The sequence below is a fragment of the Pan troglodytes genome, chromosome 10, assembly GCF_028858775.2.
Source record: "Pan troglodytes isolate AG18354 chromosome 10, NHGRI_mPanTro3-v2.0_pri, whole genome shotgun sequence".
Taxonomy (NCBI): Eukaryota; Metazoa; Chordata; class Mammalia; order Primates; family Hominidae; genus Pan; species Pan troglodytes.
The window spans coordinates 129,985,472-130,004,614 of NC_072408.2; the positions used below are offsets into that span (position 1 = coordinate 129,985,472).

A 19,143-nucleotide genomic window follows, 5' to 3' on the forward strand; every position below is an offset into this window, starting at 1 on the left:
GTTGGCCAGGATGGTCTCGATCTCTTGACCTCATTATCTGCCCACCTCGGCCTCCCAAAGTGCTAGGATTACAGGCATGAGCCACTGTGCCCAGCCAATTTTTGTATTTTTAGTAGAGACAGGGTTTCACCATGTTGGCCAGTCTGGTCTCGAACTCCTGACCTCAGGTAATCCACCTGCCTCGGCCTCCCAAAGTGCTGGGATTATAGGCATGAGCCACCATGCCCGACCTCTTTTAACAGAAACATATATAAAATAAGATTACATATGGATTGGTTAAAGAAAATATTGTCCCCGCAGGCTCAAAGGAGCCTAACCCTGTGTTTTCCCTAGGAGCAGTGCTTCAGTGTTCACTAACTCAGTGTTTGAAGAGGGACTTTATAGAACATAACTATGTTAGCCAGCGTGGTGCACAAGTCTGTAGTCCCAGCTACTCAGGAGGCTGAGGCAGGAGGATCATTGGGCCCAGGAGTTTGAAGCTGCAGTGAGCAATGATTGCACCACTGCACTCCAGCCTGGGAGACAGAGAGAGACCCTGTCACAAAAAATAAAAAAAGAAGAACCTAACTATGGCCAACAATATGAATCAAATAACTATGCATACATGTATGCATAGTCAGGATATACTTTCCTCAGACAGAGCTATTCCACCCTACATTCATGTGCTCCTAAGGCTGCAGGTTGGCATGTCCACACCCAATAGAGAGTTTGAGCTGTCAGCTTCTGCTCCAAGGCTGGAATCAGTCTTGAGGTCTCTTGGGTCCTGCTGCTGCTCTGATAACACTCTGCCTTTTCCCTGGACCCATGACTCCCGCTGACGTCCCTGATCATGACCTCTGATCTTTCTGACTAGCCAGGTCTTAATAAGACCCCTTTCCACAATAGAGATAAGGGACTTCAGAGGCAATGGCACTCAAGGAAAAGCTTTATGAAGAATGGGGAACTTCAACAAGGAGAGTGTGAAGCTGATTTTTCCATGCTCTCTCTCCAAGGTTGTCTTGGGTTTTTGATTTGTCTGTTATCGGAAACCTGCCTGTTGGTTAATCTCCTTTGTGTCCTCTAGCAAGGGCAGTTGTTAATATAAGTAATTTGGCCAGCCACAATGGCTCACACCTCAAGAGGACTGCTTGAACCTGGGAGTTCCAGACCAGTCTGGGCAACATAGCAAGACGTCGTCTCTACTAAAAATATCGTTCTATCATAAAGATACAGGCACACGTATGTTCATTGCAGCACTATTCACAATAGCAAAGACATGGAATCAACCTAAATGCCCCATCAATGGTAGACTGGAAAAGAAAATGTGGTATATATACACATAGTATAGAATACTATACAGTCATAAAAAAGAATGAGATCATGTCCTTTGCAGGAACATGGATGAAACTGGAGGCCATTATTCTTAGCAAACTAATGAAAGAACAGAAAACCAAACACCACAAGTTCTCACTTATAAGTGGGAGCTAAAGGTGAGAACACATGGACACATAGAGGGGGGTAACACACACTGGGACTTATTGGAGGGTGGAGGGTGGGAGGAGGGAGAGGATCAGGAAAAATAACTAATGGGTACTAGGTTTAGTACCTGAGTGACGAAATGATCTGTATAACAAGCCCTCATGACACAAGTCTACCAATACAACAAACCTGCGCTTGTACCCCTGAACTTAAAAGTTAACAGCTGGGCGTGGTGGCTCATGTCTGTAATACCAGCACTTTGGGAGGCCAAGGTGGGCGGATCACTGGAGGTCAGGAGTTCGAGATCAGCCTGGCCAACATGGCGAAACCCATCTCTACTAAAAATACAAAAATTAGCCCAGTGTGGTGGTGGGCGCCTGTAATCCCAGCTACTCAGGAGGCTGAGGCAGGAGAATCACTTGAATCTGGGAGGCAGAGGTTGCAGTGAGCCAAGATCACATCATTGCACTGCAGCCTGGGCGACAAGAGCGAAATTCCATCTAAAAATAATAATAATTTTTAAAAAATACAATAAAAGTTAAAAAAAAAAAAAAGAGTAAGCAAACGCCAGCCTGCCCCTCCTAACAGCACTCGTCGTGTCTTTGACCATAAATGTTTAGCAGAGGTTTGTCCTGGTGTTGCTAGGCTGGGCGTGAGGAGGTCAATGCTCCATACTCATTTTACAGGAAACAAGGACCCATGTACAGGGCTGTCACTTTTAAAAAAGAGCATTAAACCGGTAATCAGGGACTTGGGTACCAGGCTAGAAGAGAGGTCTTGTGCAAATCACTTCTATTCTGCCAGCCTCTGCCTCTCATCCTCAACAGGGTGCAGGCCCTCCCAGCTCCAGTCTTCTGGGACCCTCCATCAAAGATATAGAAGATTTGAAAAAGGCATCACCAGGTTCCCCACTTTAATATCTGGACCAATTCTCTCCTTTCCCACCAGAAGACCTGTTCTGCAGGGCCATTGTGATAACCACAGATTTTAGACTCTAAGTCCTACACACCTTTACAGTTGCTGTGGACTATCAAAACTACCCATTCTTCAAGGCCCCCTTCAAGTCCCACTTCTTTCAGGAAGTCAACCCTGACTGCCTTACCCAGAAAGGGCATCTCCTCCTCTGAACTCTACCTTCAACAACTCTTATCACACATACCCTTTGTTCCCCACGGACTCATCTCCCTAACCACACTGTGAGTTAGTGTGTTAGGTATGATGTTACCTTTTTATTTTTATTTATTTTTTCTTTTCTCACTCTGCTGCCCAGGCTGGAGTGCAGTGGCACAATCATAACTCACTGCAGCCTGAAACTCCTAGGCTAAAGGGATCCTCCCATCTCAGCTACAGGCGCACACCACCATGCCCAGCTAGCAGTGTTACTTACTATATTTAATTCACTTATCCATACAGTTTTCCAGAAGCCTTTTGTGATGACTTTATAAAGAATATATGGAGAGAGATTTCTACATAAACACACACACAGAAAAAGAGACAGTTCAGGAAAGCAGCAATAAATATGCTGATGTTGAGGGTAATATAGTTGCTAGACGGAATATCACATTGTGTGCTGAGCAGCCTGGAAGCCAAGGAGAAGAGGAGAAACATAATCAGTTGGAAAGACAGTGTGGTATAGAAAGAGCCACACATAGTGTGGCAAAGAAGCAGAACTGAGTGCAAATCCAGGGAAACTTGGGCAAGTTAGTTGACCTCTCTGTGTGTCTTAACTTCTTTCTCTGGGAAAAAGGGGAAGAATACAACCTACCCTGCACAGTGTGTCAGGGAGGCCCAAGCACACACTGCATGGTGCATAGTATACAAACAAAACGTGTTTTCCTTCCCCACTTTCCTTTTCATTATCAAAGGAGAAAGCAACCTAGTTTCCTGCGGGAAGTCAAAGTTTGCCTGGCCCTAAATTCTAAAAGAAAATTTTAATATGGGTCACTGTAAAAAGCCTTTAGAAAAGGGGAAAATGCCTCAGATTATGGTTTTAGAGTAAACCAGATGAGGATTTGCCATGGCTCTCTTTGATAACATTCCAGGGTACCAGTAAAAGCTTAATAAACATCAACCAAATGACCTACAGAGAAGCTGTGCAAAGACCACTTAGCCGCATCTGTGTTTGGAGGCAGGGAGTCCTGTTAAGCAGCTTTCAGGGTGACTATCTGCAAAGGGATTGATCTCATCTAAGCGAAGTTGAGAACTGGCGTACAATGGCTCATTTTGGATTGACTCTGCGGTCATAAGCAGTGGCTCCTCCTGCCCATGGCCAAAGACACTGGAGCAATACCACTACGCTTACATTAAAGAGCACACGGCCCCGGCATTTTTTCCAAAAACAGCAAGGCAGTGATCTCAAAGTACCAGACGTTTCCTCTGCTAATCTCTACAGATAACTGCACATCCTCTATGACTGGTCTTCTCGAAGACCAAGTTGGAAAGACTTTAACTAGATGGGCTGGTTAGGAGAGCATCTATCTGCTTGGTGTTAAAACAGGCCTCTAGACACGGAGGAAGGCAATGGGTCCCCATAACAGAGAATGTATAAGCAATCGACTCTGGACAAGAAGGGCTCTCAGTGGTGATCTAGGCCAACCCTCTCACTATTTTCCTAAGTACCTTACTGTGCAGCAAAGCATTGGGGATGCAGAGAAACGTGATACAGCACTAACCGCCCAGGAGCTCACAGTCTAGTGGGGGGCACGTGTAAACAGATAAGGGCCATTCTGTGTGGCAAGCAAATCAGACTAGGGTGGTTCGAAAATCAGAAGAGGGACCAATTCCACCTGCGAAGGCCAAGACTGGGTCTCAACCAGTGAAGAGTTGAAGGCACCTGGGGAGAGGGAGGGCATGGGAGCACCATGCCTTTGAAAGCCTCTAGGTAGCCTGAGACGACTGCAGCTTAGGGTATGAATGAAATGGTAGGAGTGGAGGCAGAAAAGGTAGACAGGACCCAGATCCCAGGGGGCCTTAGATACGCAGAGGAATTCTTTCAGATTCCATAAGGTGCAACCAAAACCAAGAGAAACCAAGTGACTTAGTTAAGCTCCTGTAGCAAGTTATGGGAAAAGCCAGGCCTGGAACCCCAGTCTCTCGACTCCCGCAGTCCACTTCTCTCCCCTGCTGCCTCCCACGCCTGAGCAGCTGGGGAAGACCAGGAGAGAGAATGGCCCATTCAACACTCACTACCCAGAGAATCTGGAGTCTTTGCCTGGCCATCTTCAGGGCAGAGGATGTACTGTCCTGTTCACTTGGCAAGCCACTCCTTACAAGAAAAACAGCCCTTCCTAACTCATTGTGTTTCTCTCTGCAGTGGGAGAGGGCTGGAAGTCCATTCCAACCACAGAATACAGTCTCTTCATGGAAGGAAAATAATTTAACAGCAACAGTCCAGGAATCAGACAAGCTACGGTCCCAGAGGCAAGCGTTGGAGGGGCCTTCTGCTCCACGGAGACACTGACTGCACGCAGGGTACTGACCAGGGCAGGGGACCAGAGATGAATCAACTCCAGCCCGGGAGCTCACCGTCCAGCAGGGGAGATAAGGCAGATGGAAAAGTAACTATAAAATAAGGCAGACGGTGATAAGAGTTACACAGGAGATACAGATAGCAGGCAGTGGGAGTTCAGAGCAGAGAGGAGTCTGGGGGATGGATGTTAGGGGAGATTCAGATGAAGGGGAGCACTTACTGCCTTCCCTCCAGAAGTGGGGGGTCTATCCTAGCAGCTCTGGTCACTCCCAGATGGGGGCCGGGGAGAGAGCTGGTTGTGGACAAAGACAGATGTTCCAGTGAGGTCTCCTTTGAAGAATCCAGACTCTGGGTGGGGGAGGCAGGTAGGCCGGGGTGTTTGGAGAGGCACCCAGCCCACACTTCAGAGGGAGGGAGAGGAGTGCAGGATGTCTCTGCAGGAGCAAGTCGGTGGAAAGGGGACAAGCCTGGAGGACTTGCCTTGAAATGACATTTGCACCGCGCGCACTATGTTCACCTGGAGTGGCCGTTTGGGATTTCTTGCGGGGAGACAGTGCACACTGGGGCGGGGGACACTGAACTTTCCCTCTCCCCAAGGCCCCCCGATCAGCCCTGCCACGGATAAGAAAGGATTCGGGGTTGGAAGAAGACAGAGCCGGCACCCCATTACCACACGAAGGGGGCACTGAGGATGGAGACGGGCCACACCCCAACCCTGGGCCCCCGACAAGCAGAGGCCACGGCCCGGGCCTGGGGACGGTCAGCTGGAGGCGGGAAGCAGAGAAGGCGGGCCGGGGGCTCACCTCCGCTTCCTCCCGATAGCCCCTTCCTCGCCCTGGCACCGGCACTGCCCACGCCTGCCCCCCGACCGCTATGACACTTGTCCCTGGCGGGGGTCCCCCACGCGGTCGCGACCGACGGAAATTCGGAAATCAGCGTTTCGGGCACGGATCCAGGGCCGGCGACTCACTGAGGCCAGGCTCGGGCGGTCTCCCGAGCGGGGTTCCCGCACGCCACACCCTCCTCCCTGCCCGGGTCTCCGCTCCCTCCTCCAGCCCCCGCGGCTCGGCGGGCGGGCGGGCGGGCGGGCCGGGGCCTCTCTGGGAGCCGCCGCCCAGATCCCCAGGTCCCCGGCCAGCGCCCGGCACTGCGGGACTCACCGCGGGCCTGCGGAGCGGCCGCCCGGACGCACTCACCCCGCTCGGCGCGGCCGCGGGTTCTGTCCTCTTCGGGGCCCCGGCTGGGCCGCCGCCACCTCACGCCGCCTCACGGGGAGCGCCCGCCCCGCGGCCCCGGCCCGGCCGGCTGCGCCCCGCGCGCCCCCGCCGCCTGCTGGCCCCGGGCGAGCGGCAGAGCCCCGGCGGGCATTGCTCCCGAGCGTCGCAGGCGGGCGGCGGCGGCGGCGCACGTGCTGGCGGGCGGCTCTCGCTGAGGCGGCCGCGAGCTGAGAAGGAAGCGCCGGGCGGGCGGCCGGGGCCGGCTGGACAGCTCTACGCCGCGGCGCCGCGGTGCCCCGCGCACCCCAGCGGCCGCTGCTGCCCGCGCGCGCCGGGCCGGGCTCGCATTCCCTCAGTGGCGGCGGCGCCTCCTCAGGCCGCGCGGGGGAGCGGCGGCGGCGGCGGCGGCGGCGGGGGCGCGTCCCTGCGGAGTGTCGGCCCGGCCCCGCCGCCTCCGCCGGAAGAAACCTCTCCGACTTGGGCAGCCCGCCTGGTTCCTCAGCCCTGCCGCGGCGACCCCGCTCCTCCCCGGCTCGCCCGTGTCCTCAGGGCCCGGGACTGGACTCGGGGGCGGCGGCGCGGATCCCCGCCCCGGGCTCCTCGCCCACCGTCCGCAGCAGCCGAGCGCACTCGGGGGCGGGAACCGGCCGACTTGCGGCCACTGTGACTCTCAAAACAGCCTCATTTTAAAAAATGAAGTTTCTTAGGAGAGAAATGGTAAACCAGGGAGGGCAGAGCGCAGCGGGCAGCTCACCGAAGCCCAGCCCCGGGCGCGGTGCTCGCCACACGGTGGGTCCGCGCTCTCCCCTCAGGACGCCCGGGCCGCGGCCCAGGGAACGGCAGAGCCGGGAGCGCAGCCGTCCCGGTCCCCACCTCAGGGAGTAACTGGAAGAGGATCACGAACAGTTTAATCCGGATGATCTGGCACGACAGGGCTCTCCAATGGGAAGAGCCCCCGGTGGGGGAGCGCCTGGTGACATTCCTTAAAAACATGAGGTGTTTGTTAGGTTGAGCCAGGGTGGACTTGTTTGGCAAAATCTGAAGTCATGGAACTAAAGAGGGCACACCTAAAACTTAGTGATGTGTGACCCATCCCTACTTGTCACCTTATAAGGCTGAGGAGACGGCGGTGCTCCCCTGGAGGGGAGAGGACAAGCTAAAATTAAGGCGGCCTAGATGACTCCAGATGAAGCCGGGGAGGCCGAGCCCCTGACAGCTGCTCACCTCCTGGGGTCACGGCAGAACCCAACTGAACGGGCCAGGAAGGCCATCGTTCCCGACTCGCCTCCAGGTGCCCCTGACCATGACCACGCAGAGGAGGACCAAGGCGTACCATCATCACCTAGAACGCTTCAGCTCCTTCCCTCCACCAAGAGGTGCCCTAGGATCCATCCAGAAAGATCTGCCGAACCCACAGAGTCCCAACGGGAACTGTGCTCCTGGATGGACGCCCCTTAACCCATAACTCAAGGACTTCTCTATGCCTGGGACTTAAAATCACCAACAACCCGCTCCTGCAGCCAGCTAGCGGAAATAAACACACAAAGGCCACACGCCAGTTCACAGCCACGAGTATTTATTGAGTGCCTGTAGTGCAAGAAAGAGAGATGGTCCCTGCTCCCGCGGAGCTTACAGCTTCACGACTCCAGCATCTGGCTAGATTCAGAAACAACTGCAGCAAGCACTTGTCTACCCACCAGCAGCACTGTATAAAGCACATTTTTCACATTATCGGTCACTGTTACAGTGAAATTGTTAGATGTAAAAACTATCCTTGAAATCTGTAGTCATAGAGATGACATGGTACATAATGTCCAGCAAATGCACATTTATGGCTTGATTCCTCACATATCTGAGGGGTCTATGGAAATAAAGTACAAATCAGGCAGAAAAGACTTAGTAACACAGTTCCTAAGAATACTGGGGTAGTAGTTTATTATCAAACTACCATAGAGCTCTTGGCAGGGCAGGAAATTATTTCCAGCAAAATTTGTGCAATATAGTGGATTTAATCAAACCTGCAACTGTCAACCATACATGGTCCCTCATGACAGGTAAATATAATCTACCTGTCTGAATGGTAAAAGGCTACAGGTGTGCATTTATTTTTTAAAGCTTCTTAAAGACTCATAGCACAAGTGGCACATTGAAATCTAGTGAAAACTTGAGATAATCTAAAAATTAAAGTGACAAAAGTGTCTAATTTTACTACATATGTTCAGATTTCAAGTAGCGTCCAGCAAAGCACGTGGCTTTTCTGGGCGAGAAGGGGATAGCTTTTGGTTGGCTATCACAGACTCCACCTACATCTCCTAACACTCACTGGCAGGCACTTCCTGTGCATGGTTCTGCCCACAAGCTGTCACCTTTAGATGAAACATTTGAAGGGGCAATTATTTGGAGGATACTGGCAATAATTTTTAGAAAAACAACCTATATTTATATCAAATAACCCCCAAGTCACCAATTAAGACCAAAGTGCTTTCTGAACTTACACGTGACAGGTTATCAAATTTGTTAAATTTTTGGTGGTTAAAAAACCAAACACACCAGAGGGATGCTTAATTTAAACTCCAAAAAAGCTCATTTTTTTGCAAAGCGTGAAGAGAACATCTTAGACCACCTAACAAATGTCAGTCCAAGGCAGTTTTTAGGTCAACTGCTTGGGACATAATCTACTTTTTTATTTCAGAAAGTATGCTACCTCAAGGCTGGGCACAGTGGCTCATGCCTGTAATCCCAACACTTTGGGAGGCCAAGGCAGGCAGATCATTTGGGGTCAGAAGTTCAAGACCAGGATGGCCAACATGGTGAGAACCCCGTCTCTACCGAAAATACAAAAATTAACCAGGCGTGGTATGCACCTGTAATCCCACCTACACGGGAGGCTGAGGCAGGAGAATAGCTTGAACCCAGGAGACAGGTTGCAGTGAGCCAGTATCACACCACTGCACTCCAGCCTGGGCAACAGAACCAGAGACTCCATCTCAAAAAAAAAAAAAAAAGGATGCTACCTCAAAAACCTACTTAACTCAATGAATCTGAAATATAATATTTCTTGAGCACTTACTAAGCACCAGGCACTTTACAAAATCTCCCTTAATGAAAGGAGTTCTTATTTCATCTTATAGCTGAGAAAGGCAGGCCTGTGCCAGGATGTGACCCAGGTCTCTCTGGCTCCAAGTCTCTCCTTTCTTGTCCCCTGAGCCCAGCTCTGCACAACCCTAGCACAGCCACTTTGGCTACATCTGTTGCTTCAGTTGGAAAAGTCCTTCAGTTGCAAAGACCATTTCCATACCTCAGGAGTAGCTCCTGCAAACAGAGGCTTAGCAAGGGAAAGGAAGGGGGCAGATCCAGGCATCAGGGGAGAGTTCACTTTCTATTTGCATTTTAAAAGGCACTTCCCAGAGGTGGCAGATTTGCTTAGGGTTTTTTTTTTTTTTTTTCTTTTTAAACTATTAATACCTGCAGCACAGCCCCAAGCCAACAACAAAAATAGTTTATACCCGGGGATAATAGCTGCTATTTAGAATTGCCATCTTTCCTACTTTTAGGTGGAGTGTTTTTTCAGTTGAGTGTTCATAAGATAAGCATTACCAAAGAGAAAGATAGCAGAAAGAATTTTCCTTGGTATCCCTCTTCACGGCTATGAAGAAAAAAGAATACATTTTTTAGAAATAAGTGACTGATAGCTCCAATCTATTACACACTTCAAATATCAAAGCATATGCTGAGAGAGAGGCGCAGAAGATGTTTTGATGGAGGTTAATGCCTTTTTTGGAATAAGTCAATATAGGCTACTAAGAAGATAATTCCTTGGCAAGATAAAACTATCATCTCTTCTGAAATGGCATTTTTTAATTCTTAAGAATGTAGTAGATTTTACAATAAAAGTAGGGAACAAGGAAATATCCTAACAATTTTCAAGTTAGTTTTTAATGTCATATCCAGGAACACATTAAAGGTGGTCTTACTAGGTCTTGACACAAGCTGTACTGGAGCTTGATTAAAATGAACATTTTCTTTACCAAGACTAGATTTTTTTTTTCTAAAGGCTAGAAAACCAAGAATAAAGAATACCAAGAATAGGCTGGGTGTGGTGGCTCATGCCTGTAATCCCAGCACTTTGGGGGGCCGAGGCAGGCGGATCACATGAGTTCAGGAGTTTGAGACCAGCCTGGCCAATATGGTGAAACACCATCTCTACTAAAAAAAAAAAAAAAGATATATACATACACACACACACACACATATACACACACACAAAATTAGCCGGGCGTGGTGGCAGATGCCTGCAATCCCAGCTACCCAGGAGGCTGAGGCAGGAGAATCGCTTGAACCCGGGAGGCAGAGGTTGCAGTGAGCTGAGATCATGCCATTGCACTCCAGCCTGGGCAACAAGGGCAAAACTCCATCTAAAAAAATAAATAAATAAAATAAAATAAAAATAAAAAACAAGAATAAAGGCACTTGATTCTAATTATAAGTAATTTTGATTAGCCTGAAGTCTTCAAAAGTTGCAGGAGTAGGGAGCAAAGGTTCAACTGCACTGTCAGACAGGCCGCCCTCCTTGCTGAGAAGGGAGCAGGGCTGTGGACCCCTGGCCTGGGGACCAGCCAGGTGAAGGGTGCTCAAAGGTCATTTGAGAGCCTGCTTGGAATAACTGGGATGGCTTGGTTCATTCTAACTACTTATTATTAAGAGCCACATAAAGAGGAAAAGCTCAAAAGCAAACCAAAATTTAAAACCTGAGCATGTTTAGTACGAATCCATTTTGAAAGTTTGGATGAGTCTGTTTATCAACATGTACCGAGCTGGAATATGTGGGGCACTGCGTTCTGATTGGCTACCAAAAACTAAGTAGTTACACAGCTCCAACTTAACCAGCAGTCCCAACACAAACCTGCCAATGCTCCTGGATCAGAGGAGAGACTCCTGCCCACGTGCTACTTCTGAGAGCCAGCGGCTACCACAGAGGCAGTGGGCTGGAGCCCTCTGCAAGGCCGAGGGGAAGGCACCAGGCTCCATCCGGACACACTCCCTGTCCATTAACAAATACAGTAGATTGTGATGATCTAAAGTCTAGTGTTCTTACAGCACCTACAGTGGAAATATTTTCCTTTTGGCCAGGGTGAAGGAGTGGAAAGGGGTGAACATATCCAGATGACAACTATGACGGACAGCTGAAGCCATGCACACTAAGAAAACCAGGCTGCCCTCTTAATCCCTCACGGGGTGGTGGCTTGTATTTCAAAGGGTTTATCTGTCCATTTATTGTCCAGGGTGGGACACAAGTTAATTCAGAACAATAGGCAGAGAGCTACTCTGAGAGACCTCCAGAGAGGGCTCTCCAATTGTTTAACTTTTTTAGAAAAGATAAAATTAGACAATTACAATCTCTCTTTTTTCTCTTACAGACAATAAAGTTTAAAGAAAATGAGTTATATTCATGTAGTTTTCAAAGCTTTCCAAGAGTCCATTATTACTATTCTGATATTCACTCTAAGACATGTTTCAAATAGGAATTGCATTATCATTTTTTAAAAACCTCAACACAACTGAAATCCAAGGTACACTGTAATTGTTTATGTATTCAGCATGTACTAGTCTATCATTATGGAAGCTATTAAGCTTTATTTTTTTAAAAATGAATTGTATTTACAATGTAGAACAAGTTTATAAAATTGGTGTGCAGTTAATTGTAAAAGGATAACACTATTTGTTTAGAAACAAGCTGCTTCCTCTGTTTATATTTCCTTATTCTTGATATAAATTGGAGACATATACTATTTAAAAATAATGCTTTTTAAATAGTAAAATATACAAGAGATTCCTGAGCATAACAAAAATATCTTGAAAATATGTGGCCATTTGAAGTATAAAATAGCAAGTGTAAGAATAGCATGATTGTAAAACTACTGTTTGAAGGCTTATAAACAGTACAAAATAGTTTGCCTTTTCTGACTGCATAATTATACATTAGTGCAAACAAAAATGTCTCAAAATTTAATGGCTACAAATCTCAAAGATTTGCAGAGGTGCGCAAAACATGGAATTTCTTTAGCGTCATGCGAACTGAACCCAGCTCTCGATTAATCCTTTCCAAACGATCTTCCAAGGCTTCCTAGGTGAAAACAATGGGAAAAGTTTAATTAGAATTCTATACCAAGTTCTATAATGACCACCAAACTGACCTTTCTTTTAGCAAAAGAGCAAGTATAAACACTAAAATTACAATTATTTTGCTTTCTACACAAAACATCTTATGATTTCTTTTAAACTGGACAATATGAATTAGCTTTTCAACTATTCCAAATAACTGCTGTACTTTAAAATATTCTCAATATGTTTGACACATTGAGTATATGGAAATTCTAGTAATAGCAATACAACCAACTGGAAGAGGATAATTCTTTGGCTCTGCTGAAGTGAGAACAGTACAAGAGGAGCCTAGGAGGTGCTTCACACATTTCACCAGAAGAAATGGACACATTTGATCAGTGCTGCATCCCACACATACATAGATCAAATAACTTTCTTCTCACCAAAATTTCTAAGTTAAAAAGGAAAAAAAAAAAAAACTGAAGGATACTTTTCTTAAAAAAAAAATAGATTTCACAATGAATTAACAATTGCTATTTTAAAATAAACAATATTACTGTTAAATAATACCTGGACTATATATCATTATACATACTTCTGTGTTTTTGTTGAGACAGGGTCTTGCTCTGTCACCCAAAGCTGAACTGCAATGGCATGATCATAGCTTACTGCAGCCTCAAACTCCTGGACTCAAGCAATCCTTCCACCTTAGCCTCTCGAGTATCTGAAACTACAGGCAGGCACCACCACACCTGGCTGATTTTAAACATTTTTTTTTTTGCAGAGACAAGATCTCACTATGTCACCCAGGCTGGTCTCGAACTCCTGGCCTCAAGTGATCCACCCACCTCGGCCTCCCAAAGTGCTGGGATTATAGGCATAAGCCACCGTACCCAGCCTCATTTTAGTTAATTTATTCAGTATTAATTCCAATGGTGTCCTGAAATAAAACTTAAAATTTTTTTCTTTAATTATAAAAGGATTATAGAACACTTAGAATATAGAAAATTTAGAAGACAAATAAGCAAAAAAAAAAAAAAAAAAAAAACTGTTCCTCTTTCCTGTTTTTTCTGCATACATATATATGCATACTGCTTTTATTTTATTTTTTTTTTTTTGGTTGGGGGAGACGGAGTCTCGCTCTGTTGCCCAGACTGGAGTGCAGTGGCACAATCTCAGCTCACTGCAACCTCTGCCTCCCAGGTTCAAGCGATTCTCCTCCCTCCGCCTCAAAAGTAGCTGGGATTACAGGTGCCCACCACCATGCCCGGCTCATTTTCATATTTTTAGTAGAGACAGGGTTTCACCATATTGGCCAAGCTGGTCTTGAACTCCTGACTGCAGGTGATCTGATCTGCCCACCTCAGCCTCCCAAAGTGCTGGGATTATAGGCGTGAACCACTGCACCCAGCCGTGTATCATTTTTAAAAGAAAAATAAGGCCAAGCATGATGGCTTACACCTGTAATCCCAGCACTTTGGGAGACCAAGGTGGGAGAATCACTTGTGGCCAGGAGTTCGAGACCAGCCTGGGCAACACTGCAAGGCCCTGCCTCTACAAAAAAATTTTAAAAATTAGCCAGGTGTGGTGGTGCATGCCTGTAGTCCTAGCTTACTCAAGAGGCTGAGGCCTCAGAGGTCAAGACTACAGTGAGCTACGATTGTGCCAATGCACTCCAGCCTGAGTGACAGAATGAGACCCTGTCTCAAAAAAATTAAAAGAGAAACCTAAGAAGAGAATCAAACTCTATCTCAATTTTTTTTTTTTTTTGAGACACAGTCTCACTCTGTTGCCCTGACTGGAGTGCAGTGGTGCAATCTCAGCTCACTGCAACCTCCAACTCTTGGGTTCAAGTGAACCTCCTGCCTCAGCCTCCAAGTAGCTGAGATTGCAGGCACACCATCACAACCGGCTAATTTTTTTGTATTTTTAGTAGAGACAGGGTTTCGCCACATCGGCCAGGCCGGCCTCAAACTCCTGACCTCAAGTGATCCGCCCGCCTTGGCCTCCCAAAGTGCTGAGATTACAAGCATGAGCCACTGTTCTCGGCCTCAAAATATCTTTGAATTAGGCCGGGCCCATGTGCCTGTAATCCCAGCTACTCGGGAGGCTGAGGCAGGAGAATCAGTTGAACCAGGGAGTTGGAGGTTGCAGTGAGCCGAGATTGCGTCACTGCGCTCCAGCCTGGTGACACAGCGAGACTCCGTCTCCAAACTAGATAAATAAAAGATTAGCCAAGACAACCCCACACCTTTTAAAAAACGATCACATTGGCAGGTATTCTTTTTTATTATTCTTTTTCGGAGACGGAGTCTTGCTCTGTCACCCAGGCTGAGTGCAGTGGCACGATCTCAGCTCAATGCAACCTCCACCACCCGGGTTCAAGCGATTCTCATGCCTCAGCCTCCCGAGTAGCTAGGACTGCAGGCGTGCACTACCACGCCTGGCTAATTTTTTGTATTTTTAGTAGAGATGGGGTTTTGCCATGTTGGCCAGGCTGGTCTCGAACTCCTGACCTCATGATCCGCCCACCTCGGCCTCCCAAAGTGCTGGGATTACAGGCATAAGCCAATGCGCCCGGCCATGGCAGGTTTTTTTTTGTTTTTTTTTTTGTTGTGTTGTTTTCCCAAAAATACAGGTTTCAGGATGGGGAAGAGCTTATCTTCATATACTGCAGGTAGGAGTAGAAATTGTCTCAAACATCCTGGGTTACAACTTGACATATATCCAAATCCTTAGAAATTTGCATTTCTTTGGACCTAGCATTTTTATTTCTGGGAATGATTCCTAAGGCAATACTTACACGTGCAAAGAGATATGTTTAAGAACTTTATTGCAGCCTTATTTATGATATCCAAAATTAGAAGCAACCCAAATTTCTACTAAAACATTCTTGGTTAAATATGTTACTGCTGATGGAATATTGTACGTTAATTTAAAAGGATGTTATAGAAAGATATTTCATAACATGAAAAGTTCAATTGAAAGTTTATTTATTTATTTATTTTTAAGACTGAGTCTTGCTCTATTACCCAGGCTGGAGTGCAGTGGCACCATCTTGGCTCACTGCAACCTCCACCTTCCAGGTTCGAGCAATTCTCCTGCCTCAGCCTCCCGAGTAGCTGGAATTACAGGCGCCCACCCCCACACCATGCCCGGCTAATTTTTGTACTTTAGTAGAGACGGGGTTTCACCATGTGGGCCAGGCTGGTCTCGAACTCCTGACCTCAGGTGACCCGCCTGCGTCAGCCTCCCAAAGTGCTGGGATTACCGGCATGAGCCACCACGCCCGGCCTATAAATTATTGACTAATATTTATCAGAACAAAAAGACAAAGTCAGAAAAAAAGAAGTTGGGGGCTGGGCACAGTGGCTGGAACTCCTGACCTCAGGTGATACACCTGCCTCAGCCTCCCAAAGTGCTGGGATTATAGGCGTGAGCCCCTGTGCCCGGCCTACGGCTCACTTTTTGAACCTCTACAGCTATTCAGTTTCCAAAGTGTAACCATTTTATCTGCTTGCTAATGGAAAGGAGTTCAGAAATAAATTACAGATTTGAGGAGAGAGAAATCAAACAAAAAGAGAGGCAATCTGTGAGCACTAACTTAGTGTAAAATCTGTTGAAAAGCATATTGCCATTTGCTCTCAAGTTAGTTTCTTGAAAATACAAGGGCATGAACACCTTCTTCTCTAAGTCTAAAGGTAAAATCAATTTTTATTCCTGAAAGCTAGCTTGCAGTTATAAAATTGCTATAATCAAACACTTCCCGTAAAAGCTAAAAGTTTTGACTGCTGCTTCAGTGTGTCTAATTTTCACTGTGCCATGATTTTTTAAACCCCTCTTAGATAACTGGAACACTGACTGGCATCAAGCCTCTAAAGCAGATTCAAGCTAAGACATTTCACCTGATTTAATCTTGTCTGTAAAGTGATTCGTCCTCCAGGAGAAGGCATCCTGCTTAGTGCTGCCTCAATCTGTTAACACACGAAAAAAATATGTTTAAATTACTGGCAGGGAGGTTTATCACACAGAATGGAAAGAAAAGGTTTTGGCTTAGTATTTCCTTGTCCATTTCATCTCAACTTAATTTCCCTCTGTCAATTAGTAACAACCACATGGCTCAAATCCGTTGCTAGCACAGCTCTGGTACGTTATCCCATTGTAATTTCCTGAGACAGGTTTGACTCAATAATTCCCTTCTCCTTAGACATAAGCATTAAGTTCAGAAAACAATTTTTAAAAATATTTGTTTGTTTTTACCTGGTCCTTTTCTTTTGTAAGTTCATCAAAAAATCGTTCTGTTTCAGCTAGGGTCCGAATTTTTGCTGTATATTCAAAATCATTCCCCTGTGGAGTGACTGAAACCGGCTTACACTGTTCATAGCTAACTGATTTATTCTTCTCCCAGGCTGTTCTCACAGATACTTTCTTCACTCCATTTGGCACCGGTTCAGGGCAAGAGCTATGATTAACATGGTTATCGGTGGCTTTCTCAGAATAAGTTTTTTCTGTCAGAGAGGAGAGAAATTGCTTATATTTCTTATCAATTTTTCGTGTAGGTTGCATATATATTAAATATGTTGCCCAATTTCACTTTCTGGATATAGCTGCTATGTGGCCCGAAAAAGTAATGAAAAGAGATACAATAATCAATCTTATTTACTCAGTGCTTTTTTCTCCAAAGAATTCTGAAAGCTTTGCCCTCTGTTTGACAATCTTTGCAACTTCCCTTAATGAACTTAAGCAAACTTCATGTAAACATAAATGAACTTTAAGTAAACTTAAAGCAAAAAAAAAAAAAAAAAAGCTTAAAAACTAAATAATACATCACATTTAGTGGACATACACCAACACTAAACAGTTAATGTTTTGAGGGCCTACCCAAGTGATTTCACATACATTGTCTTATAGCTTTATTCCAAATTTAGAATATAAATGAGAAAAAAAAAGTTACCCAAAGCCTAAGCTGCATATAGAGAATAAAAGTAAAGAGAATAACTGAACAGTGTGGCCCTGGTAATTAAACATCAACATTCCCTGTACCTCAGTTTCCCAACTTTTCAATGAGGATAACAACATTGACATAACAACACGTAGCATCATGAGTGCTTAGTTTCAGACGCCCTTGAGTAGGAAAATATTTAAGTGCAAGACATTATAATATTTAGAACACTGAGAGATACCAGAATCTCAAAAAATGAATGATTAAAACCATAACTAATATTTTTTAGGAAAAGATACCTTCCGAGTCATCTAGAGGAAGAAACTGGAGTTGCTTTCTTGGATTGGTACGTTGTAATGTAGACACAGGAACAGTATCTAAATCATCCAAAAGTATATCAAATCTATTGAATGAAGCAAGTTACTTGTGAGAAAAAAAATGTTAACTGATTTTCCCTATCTCCACTACAAAGATGAGCTGGCATCCAGCTAACTCACATATTTATGTATTTTCTTAAAAGAAAGCTGGTTATGTAATTGTCTAAAACTGAAATTTATTTCTATTTTCTAACAAAATTGTATTTACAAACTAAAGACTTAAAACACTTACCCATACATTATCTCATTTGATCTTTATAAAAACCTTATGAAATAAGCAGGGTAGTTATTATTATCCCCGTTTTATAGAAGAGGAAACTGAGGTTCAATGTGCTTAACTCATCTCCGCAAGAGCCTGACAGAGTTGGGTCTGGAACCAAGAAGCAACATCCCTCCCCGCTAATAGCACACACAGCTGCCCACACTTCGGAGGGGACAGATTCTCAGCAGCACAGGTAAACATGCATTTGGTGCCAGGGCCATACCAGTAAAGCCCACTTTCCTGTACAAATGGCCCAAAAGTTTTCCCGTATCATAAACCTTTTCAGGAAAACAAAGAACTATCATTCTACATACAAAAGCTGACAGGGGTGCTGAGGTGATATTTAAAATCTAGTAGTAGCAAGTTTACATAGTTAAAAACTGTGTTCATTGTACTGCAGTACTTTAGTTGTAGTATGACATTCACTTATGATTTAAATGAAATTCACAGAGTTCCCACTGGTAACTGAAAAATTAGTGATAGCTAGAGACATAAGTCAACATTTGGAAAAAAATCACTAATATAGTAAACTTTATTCTACAATTTTAGAGAACTTACCGAATTGGACTGCTCTCATTTTTGCTAAGCAGATGACTAAATCCTGGGGACAAGTTTTCTTTAGGGGATCGCTTTGGACTATAAGCCACAGTCACTGGTGTTAGCATAATCTCTCTTTTTGCTATAGAAGAAAATGAAGAGGAAATATTCTTTTCCTTCTATATGTATCAGCATAACAGTTTCTTATTCAGTATTTTTTTTCTAATTTTGAAAGGAATATAATTTCAACATAAAACTTTGAGAGAGAAATAAGAGTGTACAAAAAAATAAAATCACTCATAATCCTAACACCTAGAGGTAACCACTGTAACACTGTAGTATATCAGACAGTACTTTCAGCACTCTGACTCAAAACTGGTTTTTCAGGATTTTAGAAGTCGACTGGAAATAAGATGGAAACAGCAGTACACTACTGAACATTCCTATAACACAATAATAAGAATCTCCTCAGCTGGTGTGAAAACGGAAATTCAGGACAGAAATTCAATGCTTCAACTTTAAAACCAACCTGTTATTGGCTAAAGAAAAACGGTGACTAATGCTAAGTACTTGAGATCAAATACATAAGAAGTATATTTGCAGACTAGCTTGGATTAATTTGATTGAATTAATGTTTGGATAGCTGGCATTTTTAAGTATTAGTTGCAAACAATTTAGTGGACACAATAAATTATTAGTATTAGTTGTAAACAATTTACTGGACACAATAAAAAATCTCACTTTAATAAACAGATTTCTTCATTTACATTTGTAGTATC

At 45.1% G+C, this 19,143-nt stretch overlaps 2 protein-coding genes across 74 annotated transcripts in view; both read right to left on the bottom strand.

Moving 5' to 3' along the window:
* PITPNM2 (phosphatidylinositol transfer protein membrane associated 2) overlaps positions 1-6,464 on the bottom strand; it is a 164,563-nt gene extending 158,099 nt beyond the window's left edge. For 13 of the 24 annotated variants that reach the window (XR_010147815.1, XM_063785181.1, XM_054663745.2 and 10 more), the window contains exon 1: positions 6,124-6,262. The gene's annotated coding sequence lies outside the window, so the exon portion shown is untranslated. Of the gene's footprint in view, positions 1-6,087 lie in introns of all 24 variants that reach the window. The other 11 variants (XM_054663755.2, XM_016924495.4, XM_016924489.4 and 8 more) reach the window with 6 other exon arrangements.
* Positions 6,465-11,758: 5,294 nt separating this feature from the next.
* Positions 11,759-19,143, bottom strand: part of MPHOSPH9 (M-phase phosphoprotein 9) — an 82,178-nt gene continuing 74,793 nt past the window's right edge. For 37 of the 50 annotated variants that reach the window (XR_010147828.1, XR_010147824.1, XM_063785186.1 and 34 more), the window contains 5 exons: positions 18,386-18,506; positions 17,488-17,591; positions 16,507-16,754; positions 16,152-16,220; positions 11,759-12,268 (listed from right to left, as the gene is read on the bottom strand). Coding sequence is in view for 39 of the 50 variants with exons in the window: in XM_063785186.1 (XP_063641256.1) it covers positions 12,167-12,268; positions 16,152-16,220; positions 16,507-16,754; positions 17,488-17,591; positions 18,386-18,506 (644 nt within the window). In the remaining 11 variants the exon portion in view is untranslated. Of the gene's footprint in view, positions 12,269-16,151; positions 16,221-16,506; positions 16,755-17,487; positions 17,592-18,385; positions 18,507-19,143 lie in introns of those variants that run through there. The other 13 variants (XR_010147829.1, XR_010147823.1, XR_010147825.1 and 10 more) reach the window with 5 other exon arrangements.